The sequence below is a fragment of the Falco rusticolus genome, chromosome 5 (genome assembly GCF_015220075.1).
Source record: "Falco rusticolus isolate bFalRus1 chromosome 5, bFalRus1.pri, whole genome shotgun sequence".
NCBI classification, from domain to species: domain Eukaryota; kingdom Metazoa; phylum Chordata; class Aves; order Falconiformes; family Falconidae; genus Falco; species Falco rusticolus.
In genome coordinates, this window is record NC_051191.1 from 63297485 (window position 1) to 63317802 (window position 20318).

The 20318-nt window shown below is 43.0% G+C and overlaps 1 protein-coding gene and 1 long non-coding RNA gene across 2 annotated transcripts in view; both read right to left on the reverse strand.

Annotated features, from left to right (window-relative positions):
* Positions 1-5745, reverse strand: part of TRIM24 (tripartite motif containing 24) — a 64220-nt gene extending 58475 nt beyond the window's left edge. Inside the window, exon 1 of the mRNA XM_037387532.1 lies at positions 5246-5745. Within this exon, the coding sequence (XP_037243429.1) occupies positions 5246-5633 (388 nt within the window). The 5' untranslated portion in view covers positions 5634-5745. The remainder of the gene's footprint in view (positions 1-5245) is intronic.
* Positions 5746-6454: 709 nt separating this feature from the next.
* The window catches only part of LOC119149005, a 113028-nt gene continuing 99164 nt past the window's right edge, over positions 6455-20318 (reverse strand). Inside the window, exons 8-10 of the long non-coding RNA XR_005104552.1 lie at positions 13454-20214; positions 7879-8083; positions 6455-7200 (exon numbers count right to left, since the gene is read on the reverse strand). This is a non-coding gene — a long non-coding RNA (uncharacterized LOC119149005). The remainder of the gene's footprint in view (positions 7201-7878; positions 8084-13453; positions 20215-20318) is intronic.

Genomic DNA, 20318 nt, shown 5'->3' on the forward strand with positions numbered 1-20318 from the left:
TACCTCTACAGATTTTTGTGGAATTCCTGGTAGAAAAGAATGCAGGAATTTTTGGCAAATATATCCTCTACTTCAAACTGCACTTGTACAATTAATATCCTATCCCAACATATGTATCTTGAAAGTATACCTTTTTCTAAAAGAAGGGTGCTACAGTTAGAAAAATAAGAACCTTGTCCAGATTAATATTTCAAGGTTTTACTAGTTTCACAACTTTTTAGCCAAGAGGTATGTCCATTACAGGCTAACAAAACAATAATATTGTATTTCACCTGTAACAATGCTAGATGTTTTTCACATACACAATCTCTGGGAGTTTTCAATTCAAAGCAAGCACAGATTAAAAACAATATGAAAACTAGGCATATCTTTCCTATACATATTTCTATAACATTCTTTTCAAATATCAGCACTCCCACATGTCCTTAAGTTTGTTAGAAGTTAAACAATTTAGTTGTTATTTCTGCTGTGGTGCTATCAAGACTTGTGAAACAATGCATAGATGCGACTACATATGTGCAGCTGTGAGTGTATACTCATATAAATAAAATATGGACTCCTTGCAATGGCAAAGATAGAATTCACTTTAAGCAAGTGGCAATATGAAAGATGAAATGGAAATAATTGTATGTAGCAGGTAGATTTAAAAAAAAATTAAGTCTTTGTTGACTACTATGATCTGGAAGAAAAATTTATCTTCATAAGAAGCCTCAAAGAACCTATTATATCCTTCAAAATAACAAACAAGGATTGTAATCATTATCAAACTGAAAGAGGGAAAGAATATGTTACATACAGAGAAATAAGAAACTTTAAGTTAATTCCAGAAGCTGTATTTTCAAGGTCAAATAAAGCGATGACATTGGAAAGTCCAGATATCAATATCAGATAAGAGTCTGAGAGAGTTTAAAGTTATCTGGACTGACTGTGGGACATAATAAAACAGCAGATGCTACCCGCATACAAGAGGGGATATCAAGGGTTAGGTCTTCATTCCATGCCTTATAGACCTCCAAACTGTACTGGTAAACAAATATTTCTGGACATTAATAAGCTGAAATATGAAACAAACATCATTGAAATCCTTATTTAGTAATTCTGAAGTATTTATTCTGTAATTAACAGCAAGTATTGAACATATTTGAGTTGTTAGTCTGGACACTCCCCAAGAATTTATATCCTGGGAGTGCCTGAGCATTACATGCTTTTAACAGCTTCCTACAGATTTGTTTGCTAGTAGGTTCGTCTATAGTCAAAACATAGGAAAAAAAATCCCTCTATTTTTGGTATTGACACTAGTAAGATTTAATCATGATAACTACATAAAACTTTGCTATGTATTTGCATTCACAAGTTTTCCCCCACACCAGTTCCCAATCTATTTCATGTACAAATTGGTGCTAAAGAACAAACAAGGATGTTTGCAACTTAAATAGTTTTGAACAGGAATAGAACCTCAATCTATAGATTTCCAGTTTTCACGTACATTTCACATTCAAAAACTCCACAAGAGGACTGTGATGTCCACACTCCCACATTATGAATGCTGTCCTTTAACTAAGTATAGGCTACTACTCAACTAGTCACTAAAGTGCCACCCAGCACAAAATTTGGGCAAATGGTGGATTTCTAGTAACAGCCTTCTTGTATGCACCAGTTACAACTTGCACAATGAAGCAGTAAAGAATGGCCATTTGAGAAACAAAAAGAAAACACACATAGCTGAGATGCTTAGTAGCAGCATCTGCAGATGTTTGCTCACAAGCTAATGTCACATTTACAAACCCGCTCTTGCAGCATTCCCTGCAGTCGTAACATTCTGCACCTGACAACCCATTTTTTTGGCAATGCAACAAAAAAAGTATCACCTGCATCAAGTGACTTGCTATCGGACATTCAGAAAACAAGCAGCAAGTCCCCCAGTGCTAAGACGATGGAAGTCTGGCCCACAGCTGATTCTGCAACACCTTAAACTACAGGAATGGTAGAGAGATCAGAAACACCAGGTTTTATTTTCTATAGAAATTATTTTATTTCAAAACTGAATTCATGTGGCAGTATAGAGTACATTCATGCCAACTGGCCTTACCACCAGCCTACCTTTGTAGGAGGAATACTGATTGGCATCTACCACAGAAACTCCTCCACATGGCAAAGACAAATGTCAAGACATTATCCATGCTGAACCTCATATTCAAGTGAGCAACACTTGAATTCTTAATTCACTCTAGATCCTTAAGTGTTAAAAAAATTTCACAGCACTCCTTTATTAGTTGTTACTATCTTTACAGAAAGAGCATCAACATTCTCCCAAGTAAACTTGTTTGTATGTTGGAAGATAAAGGTATGCATTGTTCTAGTAAAGCAAAAGACTGTTTCTGCTTCAAAACAGTTAACTGAAGACAAAAAGCATATCCAGATTATACTTGAAACTCAGTTCCTCTTTAGCTACCTGTTTCTCAGTTGATTTTGATATTAGCACAACACTCCTCAAGGTGAGCTCAGTGAAACATTTTTCAAATCACACCCTTTCCTTTGTAGGAGACAAGATTCCCTTCTACCAATCTTTGTTCAGGCTTCATTTTCTGCAGCATCTTACTGCTCAGCACATGTGCTAAGCACTCTGTGTGCTTATCTTCCAGGAGCTTTTCATAGTTTATGATTCCATTGTGTTCCTTACCTTGGACATTCCTTCCAGCACAAATAGCTTCCTTGCTGTTTTTTTCTTCAGTTTAGTAACAATAATCTTATAATCTACCTCATGAGAGGCATTTACTATCCAACTTTCTAAGCTTATACTCTTCAGTTTATTTCTTCAAGTCATGCCTCAAACATTTTGCACAGCATATTCCCAGAAGAGACAACAGATTTGCACTGTTCTGACCTTCCTTCCATCTTCTGAGAATTTAAGAACTCCTCCAGCCATAACATTTTTCCTCAATATAATCAGCTTTAGACACCGACACATTTTTTTTTCTTTGAATCCTAACTTAAGTTTACAAGTTTTTTATATCTGCTGGAAAACGGCAGCTAATGCACATCATCAAGTTACCCCTTAGCTAGCCAGTACACAGCCACTACGATTTTAACTGGGCCAAAACCATGACAAGAAGAGATTTAAAGAACATGTCAGAGAAAGTGTGAGACCTGTACAAGTTTCTTCTTCCTATTGGACAGTGGATGGTAGTGTGGAAGCATGACAATAACTTGAAAGGAAAGTTGACTGTAAAAATAATGTCGCCAAAAAAACCAGTACATCTACATTTGTAGAACAAGGAGGAATATACATTGTATCATTCATTCACACAGAACCAACTCACAGAGTCATAAAAGGAGGGAACAGAGCTACAAGTTTACTGTTGCTATGATTCATTCTTTCATCTATTATTTGTCCTCTCAAGCAGATGTTTGAATAGCATTGATCTTTTCATTCTTATGATGTATCTCATTCCTTACTCTACTACAGACCCCTATTTCTGCTATATTTAAACAGAACGTTTGGGAATTGAGCTATGCTGTTCATGACCTCAAAACTTGCATGATGATGATGATTATGTTGTCTCAGTCCACATTGCAACCCTTGAGCTAGCTGCATCTCTGCCCCCTTTCTCATTTCCAAGTATCGCATCTTCAAATATCTTATCAAACACCAAAGCTTGTGCTTTTTCTGTTGCTCCCCTGCAGAACTTCACAGTTACACTTGTAGATGTATGACCAATATCTCCTGAATCAACCAAGCTTAAATGTACTGGCTTTGGATTTTACAGATTTTCCCATTCTGGGACTTCTGACTAGGCAGTCTGGCCACTACATAAGTTACATGCTAAAATTAACGACTGAATAAATAACACGGACATCTATGTAGATGAAGCGGCTCAGCATATCCTGCTAACAACATACTCAGGAGCTTCTCAGATATTCTGAGCCAAGGCTGTCTCTCTAATTGTCCCAAACAGTTCTTTCTCTCAAGGTGTTCCTTTACAAATTACTGCAAGCACTTTGTGTAGTCAAGCTGTAATCTTTCTGGTCAGAACTGCTGGTGGGACGGTAAAGCTTTCCTAAATGTATTTAAAAGGTCAACGGGCAATACTTGCTTAAGAATGGCCAACCTTTTTTCCTGTAGAATCCTTCACTTGAGCCCCGCTACATATCCAGTAAGCGCAGCCTCCACATAATACCTATGGAGAAGCTCAATTTCCATCAAACTTCTCTATTCTATTAAGCGTCTCCAGGATCTGTACACATTTCCACTAGAGGATGCTTGTTTGCACCTTTTTCTAAGATGGAGCTGCTTTTAACAAAATTAAGTGACCCCCTACACCTAAACGGGCCAGGAAAAAAGAAAAACATTAGGGAAGTACTTTCAGATTGCAAGAGTTTATTTACACATCTTCTACAGCAAGATGTATTTCTTTAAACACATCGACATCAGCTGCTATGTCAGCACATGAGCTTACCAAAACTTCCCCGCGGCATTCCCCCTTCAGCACAACTATTAAACAAGTAAGTTTTACATTAATTTATTAATTAATAGGTCCGCCCAGGCCGCCTGTCACACAGGCAAGTGTTATCGCTCCCCCGCACCTGTCACCGCCCAGGGAGGCGGCACCTGCGGGGCTCCCCTCCAGGTGAGCCCAGGCTGCCGGCCGAGAAACAGCGCTAAAAAAAAAAAACAACAACAACAAAAAAAACCAAACCAAAAGAAGTCCTTTATCTCTCTACGTTTTTCTTCCTTCGTACCACCCAGTATTAAAGCTTCCCGCCCGCAAGAGGAAAAAGCAAGCCCCGCTGGGCGCCAAGCGCCGCGGGCACCCCGAGGGCGGGAGGCTGCCCGGGCCGCCCGCGGCCCCCGAGACGGGCCCGGCGCCGGGGCGGGGGGGGGGGAGGGGACGGGACGGTTCTCACCGCTCCTCTCTATCCAGAGGCCCTGGGAAAGTGCATTTACTGCCTTCCCTTCCGAGGTGGGAAATTTGAAAAACAATAAAAATGAAACAAACAAACAAAACCAGCCCACAGTCCCCCGCCAGCCCCGGCGCTGGCGAGCAGCGAGCGCAGCCCGCCCTGGCAGGCTGGTGCCCCGGCACCTGCACCCCGCCCACGGCACCCGGCTCCGCCGCGCCGCTCCCACCGCCCCAGGCCGCGGGGGGCGGGCGGGGGGGCCGCGGGGCGGAGGAGCGGCACCCCCGGCTACGGGGGGCCGCGGGCCGGGCGGGGCGAGGGGGCTGGCGGCAGAAGGGCCACTTACCGGGCGTGCAGTGCAGAGGCGAAGAGACGGGCGAGGAGGGAGGCGCCGGCGGCTGCGGTTCCTTCGGGGTGCCGGCGGCCGAGGAGGGGATGGCGGGGGGCAGCATGAGGTAGCGGTCGGGCTGCGGCAGGCAGCGGAGGCAAACCGAGTGGAGGCAGGGCAGCAGCTTGGGCCGCCGGCTCTGGATGGGCTGCCCGCACACGCCGCAAGTGTCCAACAGGTTGAGCGGGGCCACCTCCCCGCCGCGCTCCGCCGGGCCCTGCCGGCTCTCGGCCTCGTTCTCCCCGCTCAGCGTCGCCGCCCCCGTTCGATCCGCCGGGCAGGGCGCCGCCGCCCCCGCCGCCGCCCCCGCCGCTACTACCGCCGCCGCCGCCGCCGCCTCTTCCATTGTCCTGCGCCGGCCGCTGCCGGAGCGCCGAAGGGAGGGGAGGCGGGGCGGTCCCGCTGCCCCCGCCGCTTCCCGCCCGCGCCTCCGCCGCGCCGACCCCCGCCCCGCGCGGCCCGCGGTGTTTGTGTGCCTGCCCCGGGAGGAGGCTGCCCCGCCGCGCCACACGGCCAACGGCCGCCCGCGGCCCGCCCCTCGCCACGCTGCGCCCCGCCCCCCCCGCCGCCCCGCCCGCTGTCCCGGGCCCGCCGCCCCGCCCTGCCCCGTCACGCCCCCTTCGGGGCCACGCCCCCCGCGTACGTGCAGTGAGAGCTTCTCCCACCCCGCCCCCACAGGAACCAGACGGCCGCCGGCGGAAGCCCCGCCCCAGGAGGCCCCGCCCCGAGAGGCCTCGCCCCCTCCCCGGGCGGTTGTCGGGGGCTCTCTGGCGGGGCGGCCTCGGGGCCCCGCAGGGCATGCAGTGGCCGGGGCCCTGCGCCGCGCCGGCCCCCACGCACGGCGTTAGCGGCTCCCTGTCAGCCTCGCTGGAGCCCCGGGTCCTCCGGGCCTCCTCCCCGACGGCCGCGCTGTCGTCCGGGCAGGCGGTCCGGCCCGCGGCGGCCGGCAGCGTGCGGCAGCTGGGCCCGGCCAGGTGAGGGGCCTTCGCCCCCGTGGCAGGTCGCCCAAGGGCTTGCCCTGCGCCCTCGCGCAGTGTACGGGTGCCTGTGTGCGTAAATTGTGGCCCGCGTTCAGTTTGGCAGATCACATCTATGCTACATGACCCGATGGAAGCCAGTTGGCGATGGGTAAAATCAAAAAAGTGCGACGGAAAAGTAAATTCTCGTCCAGATGCAACATTTTATTAAACTGAACACTTTAGCTCAAGCATGCGTGCAGCCATGAAGCACTGCTGACACATTGGTCACAGCTCAATTGTAAACCTTAGAATATTCAAAGCTCCTCAGAATATTCCAGATGTCTGCACTTAAAATCCCAGAGCAGGCAGAGTGCTTCCCACTTCCTTGTAATCCCATCAAGACCCTAAAATCGGACCCATAATAACTAGGAGCATATAAAAGCCGTACATGATGAAAAATTTATTTCTTCAGTGCACAGAACAACTGCGTACGGGAGCACTGTCATGGTTCAGCGTGCCTCACATCCACAATTTACCGTGATTAACAGGAGAACTATGCTACAGGTTGTTTTGGGGTGGTGGTGGGGAAGTGGATTTGGCTTTGCAATGAGAAACTGTTTAAAGAGGTAAATGTCATTCCCTGCTTAAGAATATCAAACAGAGGGGACAAGCCATGCCTTCTCAACTCTTGACATGCCAACGCATAGGGAAAAAATGTCACCAGAAGCAGTTTCCTGAAGCACACCTTCTGCCTGCCAGTCCAGCTGCCTCTCTCCCTTTGCTGAGAGTCACCAAGTGGTAGGGTAGAGCCCCGGCATCCTCTTTCTCTGATCCCACACACAGTGGCTTGGTTATCCAACACCCTGCGGTGATGTTCTAACAATTCCTTGTGACGGGAGCTAACATGCGGAGAGCATGTAAGTGTTAATGATGAAACGGGTTCAGGAATCAAAGCTAAGGAGGAAGGTACAGGTTCCATAAAGTGAAAAAGCATCAAAAATGCCGTTAGAATAGGTCTATGGGGGAACAAGCGATAACTGAATTATGTTTGATCAATTTTAATAGCAAATATGATCAATAGCAAGTCATAAGATTATTAAACTAGATGGTTTCTGTAATTAGTATAAGCTGTTTCTGCAATTGGTATTAACACAGGAGAACAGAGATACTATCTAATGGTATAAAGATCACCCTCCAAAGGATCTGAACAGACACTTTGTTGGAAATGAGGATCCCCATGAGCCAGTGTCCCAGAGATTAGTAAAATGATACAATTATGTTTCCTGCAAAGTTTGTTTGCTTGGGATGTTTGCAAAGCTCACTCAAACTGTGCGTTAAAATCTGTAGTCGCAGGGCATCTGAACAGCATCTGATTTAAAATAAATGTTTGAACTTGCACAATTTGAATTTGAATTTATAGCCCTGCCCTCCCTCCTGTTAGTGGCATCATATTAGGATTACTCAGGACAGGAGGAGAAAGCATAGGGAGGCACAGAAATAACCGTCCAGAGATAACCAGCTGTTGCGTATATGAAGACAAGAGAGTGAAGGAAAAGCTTTTATATGTAACTGCATTGCTCAGACAAAACGTGAAAACAACCCATGAAAGATGCTGCACCCCATTATACTTACCTGGGTGCACTGCTTCAGGACCACAGCTACCCCGCGTCTGGCCCACAGGGACCCCAGGCAGAGCTGGCTTGGGGCCGCTTGTAAAAGGTGATGCAGACAAACCCACCATGGCCGATACGTGCTGGACTGTCTTCAGTCTGAAAACAGCTGCTGGTTTTGTCTAGTTTCTGTCAGGAGAAGACATGTTGGGTTCTCCAGTGTTTCACTGGGATGAGACAAACCAATGGAGAAAGAATGAAGATGGTGACAAGCAGGTAAAGAGTCAGCTTATAAAGCATGGAAATGATGTTGACTAGCTGCGGGAAACAATCAGAAGCTGAGATTACTTCATCTCTCCTTCCCTTTTCCACACTCATATAAGATTTCAAGAGCTTTCTATGCTACTTGTTACTTCTGTTCACAATATGTGAGTTTTACTAAATCCTCTGCTGCTTCTGGACATGCCCAATTAAAGCAAATTCCAGAAGCAGTATTATTCCTCCAACATTTTGCCTTCTGTTTAGATATACACTTTGTGACCACAGTCTAGATCTTTGCTATTTGTAAACTAGATTCCTGCAACATACTCCACAAAAAAGTTATCATTCAGAAATTCCAGCAGCAGAAGGAATGGCTGCCAACGGCCCAGCAGAACTTCTCAACAGAAGGCTCGTAACTAGGAGCTCCTTGCACTCAGCATTTACTTGCTGACTCTGATTTCTTCCTTCTGTGTCTAGCTCAGTTTGTCTTCTGCCTGTATTTCTAGATTTTCTAGTAGTCAGTCACTCGGCCTTACAAGATGCAACTCTTCCTGGATTACTCCTAAACATCAGCATGTGCATTTCCTCCTCCTAAAACAGCCATGTGACACTAAAGTCTCTCTTGGAAGTATTTTCATAGACCAAAACAAAGCCACACGGCTTGCAGTGTGATTCAGACAGCTCAGTTTTATCCTTCATGTGGCAACAGTGAAGGAAGTGGTGGAGGAGACTCAGCACTCTGTCTGTATCATTAAAAAATGCTTTTGCCACTGTTGTCATCCAAGAGGTAGATATAGCTGCTTTTTGGCCAGAATTCACTACCAGCAACATGAAGCAGTCACTGTGAGGATCTGCCCCAGAATATATAGCATTTACTAATCTGGCTTCTCTTGACAAATGGATGTCTTAATATATGGTTGGTTTTGCCATTGAGTGAAATCCATTAAATAGAAAAGATGTTCACTGGGGGCAAGATGGATACATTAGAAATTCACAGTTAGGAAGATGTAATACATTAATTTTTCTGGCAACAGCGAAGAAGGAGACATTTACACACCAAAACAGCTGGAATAAGCAGTGAATTGACATAGTGACTCCCTAGCTATGATGGCTGAATTAGGAATTAATCTAGAATATGGCTTAGGCCTGTAGGCTGCCTTTTTGCACTCCACTATCAAGAACCCATAAAGCTATAGTAGCTACCTACTTGTCCTCTCAGCCAAGAGAGAGAAACCTGGTTCAAGTAATTTTCTTAGGATTTTCCACTTTCTGTTTTCTGTACTTCACTCACCCAACACACACACGCATACGCGCGCACATGCGCGTGCACACACACACACACAAAACCTTTTCTTCCGTTATATATGCTATTTACCCAAGTCAAATAGTTCTTCAGGACCTGGCAAATAACCACTGGCACTCTTCTTTCATAGTCAAGAAGAGGTGGTTCACTTGACCAGCTTGGTCTCAGCTGGAAGCTCACCACAGGTGAGGCTGGGTCCAACACCCTGGAGTGGGCCAGCCACCCTGTAATGTTTCCAGTGCTCCACCCAACATGCCTCCACTGTAAACTATGCAATAACACTACCACTTTACAGCTTCCCATTAGTTTCATGTTCAGAGAAGTCACCGCGCTTTTGTAAATTAACCCTGGGCGACATCCCATTAGGTTCCCTTTCATGGAAAAGGGGCTTGCCTAAGGGTCGACGCAACATACCAGTTCTGAATACCCAGTGTTAGATAAAAACATCCTGGTTAATGTCCCCTAACAATGGTCTATCCGATTGTTTTATTGGTTACAGGTCCCATCTCTAATCCCCAATAGACCATTGGAGACCTACGTCTCTCCTAGGGATGAGCAGGATGCTAGGACTGCCTTTGCAGAAATACTGTGGTTCAAAACCGAATCTCTTCCCCCTTCCAGGTCTCGGCGCTTGCCGGCTGTGCAGCCTCAGTGGAAGTAGGGCACCCCAGGGTTGCAAGTACAGACCGGCCCAGCAATAATTTAAGAGTGCAGCTGCAAGCCAACTCCTGATGAGTTAAATTCAGACGTTCATCCAAGTAATCAGGTCAACAGACCATATTCCTAAATTATCACAGGGCAGCTCCAAATCCGTCACATCCAGTTTCTTTCTAACACGTAAAAGGCCAGAAATACCTTTCTGCAGCAGCACAAGTAACCTTGTTGGATATTAGACTCATTTCAAGGAACTCAGAAATTATCCAGTGGGGGCCACAGTTTCTGTTGATAAATCTCAGTAATCTCAGGAATTACAAAGTAGGGGGTATAGCTATAACACCTGTGGATTTGAAATGCAGTAATAATTGAGTGTTTGGCTCCCTACCTGCGTAAGCACTTCCCTTGCCTCTGTCTCTTTGTCTGATGAGGGTTTCCTACTCGGGTTCTTGTTAGCATTAGTGCTGCTGTTAGGAAAAATGAAGCACTGCCAACTCCTGTTGATGTATGTTTCTGGAGAGGTCCAAAGAGTATTTGGACCTACAGAACAGTGTTTCTCAGCTGGCTCCATTGGGAGACTGTAGCCCATCAGAATGAGATTTTACCCTGACTTCATTCCTGAAAAGAGACTCCCTAAACTTCATTTTCTTTTTCAGAGAGGGTGGAGGAGGAAAAAAACCAGTCACTTTCAGCGTCAATAGCGATGGTAGTAGGTGAATGCACATGGAAAGGAAGCCACATATGACATCTTTTTTCATTCTTCTAGTGTGAGGCTTTAGCTCTAAGAAGAGTCAAAATTTCATTTAATAGAAGATCACCAAGTTTCAGAATGTTCTTCCATTTGGATTAGGAAAAAAATTCCCCAGTTTTAAAATACTTCATAAAGACAAGCTTTCCAAACAGTCTGGATTTGATTAAAAACTATATTTTCAATTAAAATATTTTGTTTGGATTTTGGCCATTCATTTATTACTATGTTAAATAAATGTTATACTGCAACATAAAGTATTTGGAATCTTTTTTTTCCCCAAAAAATACCTAAAAGACATTTACCAAATTACTTTTACTCCAGCTTCACAATTTTCCAAAGTCTTTTTATTTAAAAATCCCAAAACCCAGGAAAAAAAACCAACCAAAAATCCTCAAAGTTCTGCAGACTGCAAAGGAAAACAGTCATTACCTCATTACTGGTATTCCTACTGTCACCTCACTTGCTGACCCCACCTAGTTTTCAGTAACACATTCACAGCCTGTGCCATATTTGGCCCATAGACCTTTGGCTGAATACCCACAGTAAGGCACATTTTGTTTCATACTTATTCTTACTAAGTGTCAGAGGTTTGTTTTCCCTCTTGTTGACAATAGATCACATTAAATTGCTAAGAACAGCCCAGGACCAAAAATACATTCATTTTCACTAATGTTCTGAAAAGTTACTGTAAAATGCAGTTATGCAATCACATATTTATTTTCCCAATTATTTTAAGGTCAAAGATGCTCAGTTTAAATGTAAAGGGTATTTGTTTGTAAGGTATTAAATTAACTGTTAAGCTACTGCAACTTGCCAACTAAAGGTCATGATATTGCTTCACGACCAATGATACTCCTAATGAACCCTTATATTTTGACTAGAAAGTCCCTTTCCTTCAACTTAGGCTTTCAGGAGCATCTATATGAAGCACATTAGGGAATCATCTGGGAAGAATAAAATCTCTTTCACTTCATTTTAAATATTGTGTATATTCAGAAATGCCCTACTTTGCACACAGGCGTTACATCTGTATGAGAGATTTGCATCAGTGTGACTAAATTGATTTTGCTGCATCATTGCACATTTGCTTAATGTAAACAAGGTCTTCACTGTTGGCTATGCTGAACTAACAGGGAAAAAACAGCAGAAAAGAAAACTTTCTCTAAGGTTGTTTGGAGATAGAACTCTGAATACAACATGTGTTCAGGGAAATACAGGGAAAATAGGAAAGGTTGGTTTGCTTTTACATGTTGCTACTTTCACAGACTTCGTTCTCAATGAAGCAAAGCTTGTTAGAAAATTCAAAATCCATCAACTGAAGCCAAAGGAGTGTGCTACAAATTTCCTAGCAGAAAGATATCACTACCCATATCTTGGTTACTGAAAGTTTTATTTGCAGTAGCAATTAGCTAGTAAATAAAATGTTCACCTCTTAAAAAGCCTCTGAGCTATTTAGAGTTCCCCTCTCATTGTGTCCCAAGTCTCTTCCACACAACTAAACCAAACCCCCACTGGACAACAGACACCAGGACTAGCTGGAGCCAAAACAACTCCTCTGTTTTATTATGCAGCTTCTCTAACAGCCCTGAATAAGAAGATGGGACAATGAAATAGAGGATAAACAAGTCACAATCCTGGCTAAAAGCCACAGTGGACAGACACGGGGCTGCATTACCTGGAACAACACCTTCAGAACCCTCTGGCCATCTGTGCCTGGACAGACATCAAGACTGTTTGTACACAAAGTTCAAGGCTCTCACCTGGCCTCTCAGCTCTGAAAGCCACCTTTGCAATTGGAAACGCAGCACTCTGACTTGTTTAAGTCCCAAGACTTAAGGGATGAGGTATCCCAAGCCTCTCAATTTTTTTCATTCTGTCAACACTATTTATGGTATTAATTCTTAGGTATTATATGATAATGAAATTAAAGGGAATAGATATAGATAGATAGATAGATAGATAGATAGATAGATAGATAGATAGATAGATATGAACTTTAGGTAAACAGCTTCTAAACCCCACATTTTACTCTTAGTTAGTACAAGGCATTTCTGGATCTAGGCAAATACTGAACATCTAAGAGCATTTCCTTATCAAGTCTTTCTGTTTGGTTAGCATCTGGGGCAGAAGGGTGGGAGACGGACAAAGTTCATTTTGCCTTTACTTTTCCACATGCAGTTTCCAGCTGTAGAGAAATTCTTCCCTGGGGTTACGATTTGACATACAACTCTTGTCAACAGTGTGTGGTAAAGTGATACCACCTTACCTGCCCAAATGTTCAGTCATGGTCTACAAGAACATTGAACGGCTAAATTACAAATACAACTGGTTTTTGTGTTCCATTTTTTTGGTGGGGCAGGGGGTTATCATCCTTCTGTTGACCGCTGGAAAGAAAATCTTTAAGGTCAATGACTATGCCAGTGGCAACTGTACTGTCCCATCGCCATGGTTATAGAGCATTGGTTTTACCCTGATGCCCATGTTTCAGCTCCTCAGGCATAGCCTCCTCTTGCTTTAAAAAAGGGGTGATTCGGAATTATATCTATGATCAGAAACAGTATTTTACAAACTAGAAAAGAATACATAAGGTAACAGAGCTATTCCTCTATTTTGAGCTGAGATGCACACCTGTGGTTGTTGGCTCCATCCAGTCTCTCTCTCATTAGATACCCCAACAGAGTGGCCATCACTGGAGAGACCCTGCAGTTCCCCAGCCAACTCCTTCAGTACCAGTGTGTGGCATATGAAGGCAAGGATCCCAAGTCAGTGAAGAAATGAGATAATTTATTACATACACAAGTGCTGGTTATATACAATCACTTATCTGCCCAAGTTCCGCCTTGGAATTTGCCTACGTGCAGCAAAGCAGTTGCTCATCACGAGCTGTTCGCATGCTTGCAGTTTCATTGCCAAATTTGGCCGCTTATCTGTATACTAACAGTTCCACCAAGTCAGCCTTGTTCTTCTACAAGGTCAACCTATCTTCGTCCCTTATACCAATGGGCTAAAGAAGGATTAGCTGTAAGATCTGTGGTTCACGTGGATCAATGGATGACTACTGATTCAGGGTGTTACGTGACCAGGGCAGGCCATTCTCTGTGTCCCTTTGGCAGATCTGAGAGGAAAGTTTGCATGCTAAAATTTTTTCTTTCTCCTTTATGCTGGTGTGGCAAATAGTAGGACTTGAGATTTGCAGAACCCAAAATGCTGCATGCTGGCATACAGGCAAAATTGAAGCGGTTAAGACTGATACCAGCTTTTTATCTGTTGACTTACTTTATTTAAAACTTGTAATATTAATAGAAGACTCAAAATGAGGCTTCAACTGCATTGGTATGAACCTTCAGAACTACTGGTGAGGAGAGAAAAACAGCTGTATATCAGGATTCAGTTATATTTCCTATGAAACCATGGAAGCGCTGCTATCTCTCTTAGAAATGTTCGTACTGAACGTTGCCATATTCTGCCCCTCTTAGATAAGTACCTTACTACATGTTTTTGTTTATATCTGAGCAGTGTCAGCACTGTGCAGCTACCTAATACTGTGACAAAACCTGCTCCTTCACTCACATGTGTATTTCCATCCTAAATCAAAAGTAAGTAACACAGGCAGAGTTTGACTCTAATTTGGAGGGTTTGGTAAGCAGAAGCTATGTATTACTGTCACAGAAATCTGACCTCCAGATCTGTGGAGCTGCATGTTTATGCTTTTCCAATACTTGAATAGATTTTAAAATAAATCAGTCTGTAAATACAAGGGAAAATCTAACTGCAGCATTATGAAGTTGTGCAATGCAGCACTCCAGATTTGTTTTCTTCACAACTCTGTAGAACTGTGGGCAATATATAACTAACTAAATGCCTAATTTATTTCTTTTACTTCTTTTCAAACAAGCCATACCCCAAAAGAATATCTTAGTAATCTACAGTATCGTGAATTTTGATGTGCTTTTTGAAGTTATCATTTCTTTTCAGCTAGGATCAAGGGTGATGTTTCATCCATTAGAGACATTTTCTGGAATTAAAGACAACTGGATTGACTTTTTTTTATATATATCACATACTTCCCTGGGCAAATTAGTAAGTCTAAACTCTTGCATTAATACAAAAATAGCATTTTCCTGTCCCATGGGCATGTTGTGCAGGACCTCAAAGACTGAGATGTCTCATGTTGTAATTGGAAGTCTCATAAAGTATGCGGCAGGCAGATAGTCTCAATGTTAAAGTCAAGCTGGAGCTCAGAAGTAGTTTCTAGTTTGTCATTATTGTCATCCAGTAAAAGGTTAAAATAAGGAGATTATTGCAAATGTTTTCTTAGTCTCAAGCGAAAACTGGGTGTATTTTTGTCTTGGGAGACAACTCACAGCTAATGACACAATTCTCATTTCAGATATTGACCAAAACAGAGTTATTCCAAGTTAGTACTCTTAAAAAGATTACACTGTATTAAAAAGAACATGACAAGGATACTCAAAATTCAGATTATCAGCAAATATGGCTCAGCATAACTCCACTGAAGTAGCTAGAAGTAGACCAAGTTGTACTTCCTGGCAGTCTGTCCTAGTGCCCCTACTCACAGGTGTGCAGTGACTAGTACAGTGACTAGAACTAAGAAAACTTAGTTCACTTTTACAAAATGCATAGTTTTATTTCTTAGCTTCTCCTTGAAGCTCACACAGGTGAGTGACAAACTGAGAAGGATTAATGTAAAAACAGACCCAAACAGTATCAGTACCAAGACAACTTTTTTCCCTTGATAAAATTAAACAACCAAAATAGGAGTGGTTGAAAAAAATGTACAGTATCTTAAAAAAAGCCACGATTTTCTGGTAAAAGGAGAGAGCTGTGATAAAACTGCATGACACCATAGTCTGTTGTCTACTGAATTGCAGAAGACAAGATAGAAGTTGCTTTAAATTATTTATGGTTATCCAATAGGCCAGTGCAAAAGTTTTCCATTCTGTAATTTTCTACAGATTTGCCCAGATACGAATGCTAAATAGCTTGAGTTAACAATTCCCGCTCTTGCCACTGGAATATGATGCCTCAACACCTTTCATGGTTTCAGGTACATTTGTTAATGTTTCTCTTTCACTTTCCTACCTCATTTTTCCTACATACATTCCTCTATCAAAAAGGAAAAAAAATCCATCTCATTGTAGTATAGGCATTTCCAGTATCTGCAGACAGTAGGAGTCTTCACCTTCCAATATTTTTTCCTGAATGCATTGACTGGTAATATTCCATTTCAGTACTTCTTTACTCACGTTTTGCCACACTTGACTGCCTTCTTCCCAATTTTGATGCGTTTTTGTAGCAGCCTTTATGTTTTCCTGCCAGCACTGTGCCAGCTCTGTGCTGACTGCAATATAGCAATCACGTCCAAACAGCGTTACAAGATTGTGTCAGATTAGAATCATGCAGCAGTCATATCAGATATACCACACTCTTATATGATTACCTATGATGTGCTGTAGCTGAGGTACAGGGCTATATTAAGAAAAATGCCTAAGGACTTTTAGAGAAAACACAGGAAGCTGAAGAAAACCAATGTTTCAAATAAAAGGGAAGGGCCTCTTCCACTTCAACAAGGTAAAGGAAAAAAGAAACTCTGCTAGTGATATTGCAAGCCAGTAAAAATGGAGTGATTCAGACTTACAAGCAACCAGCAATTACCTCTCATATGTTAGTCTTCTGGTAAAAGCAGTATTTCATTCCTTCCCTCTTCAGGCTGCAGTCCTGTGGCCAGCACCACCACGGCAGAGCCTGGAGATGCTGCAGTCAGGCAGCGGGAGGGAAACGAGGCAAATGTGCACCTACACTTTGGGTACCGTAAGAGCTGGCGTTTTGGAACCGAAGAGTGCTGAGATGTTTGAGCTCTCTCTGTGATCTGCTCAGCCAAGGATGTTGCTGTATGTCAGGTTGCAAGTCCTTTGTCTCAGGTTGCATGGGGAACATGGTTTAACTCAATGGGGAGAAGAGGAAAAGAAAGGAATAGCCCAGGTAGAAACACCCTGGTCTGTTTGGCTGGACCAGGAACCTGGAGATTGAAAACGTTAGACATGTTTCAATATGGCTTATGATAATGGGCTCTTTTGCCCAGATTCTAATGTTTAGCACAAAAGGGGGGGGGGGGGGGGAAGAAAAAAAATAAAATAAAAGTGTTATTTAACCAACCCCTAAGTCTTTTCCAATGGACTTACACCGTTTAGGTGAAAAGAAGTATCCCCTGGCTAGCCTTCCATAGCCTGAACGTGGAAATAAATATAATGTTCCTGTAGCGAGTGGTTCACTCCAACACATCCTTAAACAGCTGATTTCTCTGGTTTGTTTGTTAATAAATATATATACATACAAAAAAACCAAAACAAAGACACAATAAAATCTGCACACAAGACTATATAGCAAGACGGAAGAGTAAACCATATTGATTAGGCAATATGGAGTAACTAGAGAATAAGATGTTTGTATAATTTTCTTATTTGCAGTCATACAGAGAAACCTTTTAAACACAGAAAATACCCTCTCTTTTAGATTTTGTTCCAGAGCTTGTCATTACAGAACAGTTTCCCAAATATCAAGTGAAAACAAGCTAAAAACCCCAGGGTTACTTCAGGGTATCCATTCAAGAATTTTGCTTCATACAATGAGAGTAGGCTGCCACCCCCTTATATAAAAATATTACCTAAGACAAGGAAAGAGTATTGATAGACACAGTAGTTAATACACCATCTGTTGTTCTGATACTCACCGGGCATCCCATAGAAATTAAGTACATTTCTATAAAGCCATCACAATTTATTTTTCCATTCAGCTGCACTAGTGCTAACTGACATGTTAGGATGGGAGTTGATTATGCAGCTTAGGAGGTGAATTGGTTTATATCCAGACATACAATGAATTTTCTTGCAGAATATATAAGGGGATTCAACTTTGCTGAGTCAAATTTCAGTACAATAAATAGACCCAGAGGGTCAAATGTATTAAAGGTTCTGTGTCACCATAACAAAACTATATTGCTAGACACATTTTGGGATAGGGTTTGGGGTTTCAAATGCATAAAACTTAGCTTATTTATTGCCATGACAACATGAACCACACCAAATCTTTTAAACACTTCATTAAAGACAGAAAAAATAAGGAGAAAAAAGAATTAAAATGTGGAATGCAGAGAAGTAAGGCTTTCATTTTAACAAAACCTCCAGTTTCCATTTGCTGTTAAGAATCTATGTGAGGAAAACACCATTGTTTAACAGGCTTAAAGCGATAGTAAGAAAGACAATTTATGGTTGGGTTTATTTCAGAAAAGAGAGCTGTTCAGTTCACTGAGGCGGGCTGGAACTGCTCCTGGAGCTGTTGTCAGAGCCCAGTCCTTCCCTGGAGAGGCAGGCAATTCGAACAAGGGACAAAGACAGCACAAGCACTGCAGGGGAAGGGAACTCAGCCTCTCACTCTGGTGTTGGCTCTGAATAGCAAGTTCATTGCTAGAAAAACTCCAGCACAGCACATTGTCTGTTGGTCTCAGGGAAACACAGAAATTGCAGCAGTGCCCTGCTGTCTCTAACATAGCTTTTTGGAAGCTGTCGATTAACAGCATCACAGCAGCTCTTCAAAGGACATAGCTTTAACATCTCAAGAAGATTCTTCTTAAACAGAAAGCAAACACATGTGAAAAAGGAAAGAACAAAGGAGGGAAGGAAAAGTACAAACCAGGGGGCTATGACAGTCTCATTCCAGGTGTTGCTCAGCATTTAGCCGATGCAAATGGAGGTGTGAGGCGACCCGGATTCCCCCTTCTGGCCCAGTCCTTTTATGTTGATTAGAAATGCTCAGTGCAAAAGAGGTGTGGTGGACTGGCTGCAGGGGATAGGGCATATGACTACAATCATGCCAGGCTGTGCTCCTACTGTCTACCTATCTTCCTGTAGTTTAGGTTGAATTAAGCATCCTTGCAGCTGACTCACGAGGTTAGGGGCACCAGAGAGATGGAATAGCCCATCCACTCAAGATATTACCCATCAGCAACGCTTACTCTACAGTATATCCATTTTGCCCCGCTAAATCTAGTCTCACACTTTTCTTCTTTACTGGACATCATTTCAGCATAGTCCTTGGGGCTTATCATTGTGTCTCTTTTCTTGAAAAAACTGTCATTTTGTCTTTAATTTTTACTGACCTTTACAAATTGCTTTATGTAACAGGCTGAGCAGTACACTGGTCACCTTGAACTATTTAGAGCACAGGCCTTGGCACAGCAGGATCTAATTTTTCTTATTTGCAAGGACATTCCTTATCTTCTCCAAGGAATGAAAGTTTGTATAGTGGTCATTAAAGATATTACAATGCTTTTTATGAGATTAAATGTATCAACTCAGTTGTCCTATCTAAACAATATGAAATTGTATAATTCAGGACTTTTTATTTGACACACATTCTCAAGGGGAACTAGTGTAAAACAACTCAGACATGTCTGACGTGCCGTACAGGCTGTAGGGGAAAATGAGCTGTGCTTAAAAATTCTGGTGTCTTCCATGACAAAGTCTACATCTTGCAAGTTTGGTACGATTTACAATCTGATAGAAAATAGCGTTTGTGTCAGGGATGTGTTGGTTTTATCCTCATGAAATAAGCGCATGAAAAGTTACGGTGCACATTTAATAAAGATGGCTTTGATTTTAACAGCAAACTTTCCTAAAGGTCCCATTTGCTATGGATAGGCATCTGCTACCATGAGCCCTAAGAGCTCTAGGCACCCAAACTGAAAGCAGCAGTTGGCCTTCCTCTGGTCCCAGCAGCCCCAATGTTCAAATTCTGAGTACAGAGGATGGAGTTGTTCAAATGCACTGTGGAGAAAATCTCACATGGACATACTGGATACCAGAGCTGTGCTAAGGGCCAGGAGGAGGGATTGGGGAGTTAGGGCAGTCCAGCCAAGTAGGCTGGGAGCAAAGAATGTCATACTGGAAGTGAGCAAAGACCTATTCAGATTGGGAGATCAGGAGCTGGGATCCTTGCGTGTCTCCTCCACAGCTGGGAATTGCTGTAGGAGGACACTGGGTCTGGGATGAAGTGGTGCAGGCAAAGGACAAGGATGGTGAGAGGCTGGGGGAGATGCAGCAGGTTAGCTTGCATCTGGAGTATACATCTACCTGGTTACTTGTCACCCCAGCCCAGAAGCAAATCCTTGATTCATGTTTCTCACCAGTGCACATCAGTGATCCTCTCCTGGGAGTGCTTTATTCAGAGGATGATAACACGTGACTGGTAGTGGCACTCCATTAGCTCAAGTAGCAGAAATCTGCGCTTATTTTGCAGTTCTAAGTCTGCTGATGAAAATGAGGTATCATGATGAAATTCATCTTTCCAGCTTGTTTTCATTTTTCTTTTTTCTGTTTAAGAAAATAATTTGTTAAAGAAGAATATTACTGAGATTGCTAAGTCAAGCAATTGAAATACGAAATAGCACAATCAAATAAATTATGTTTATTCTGTT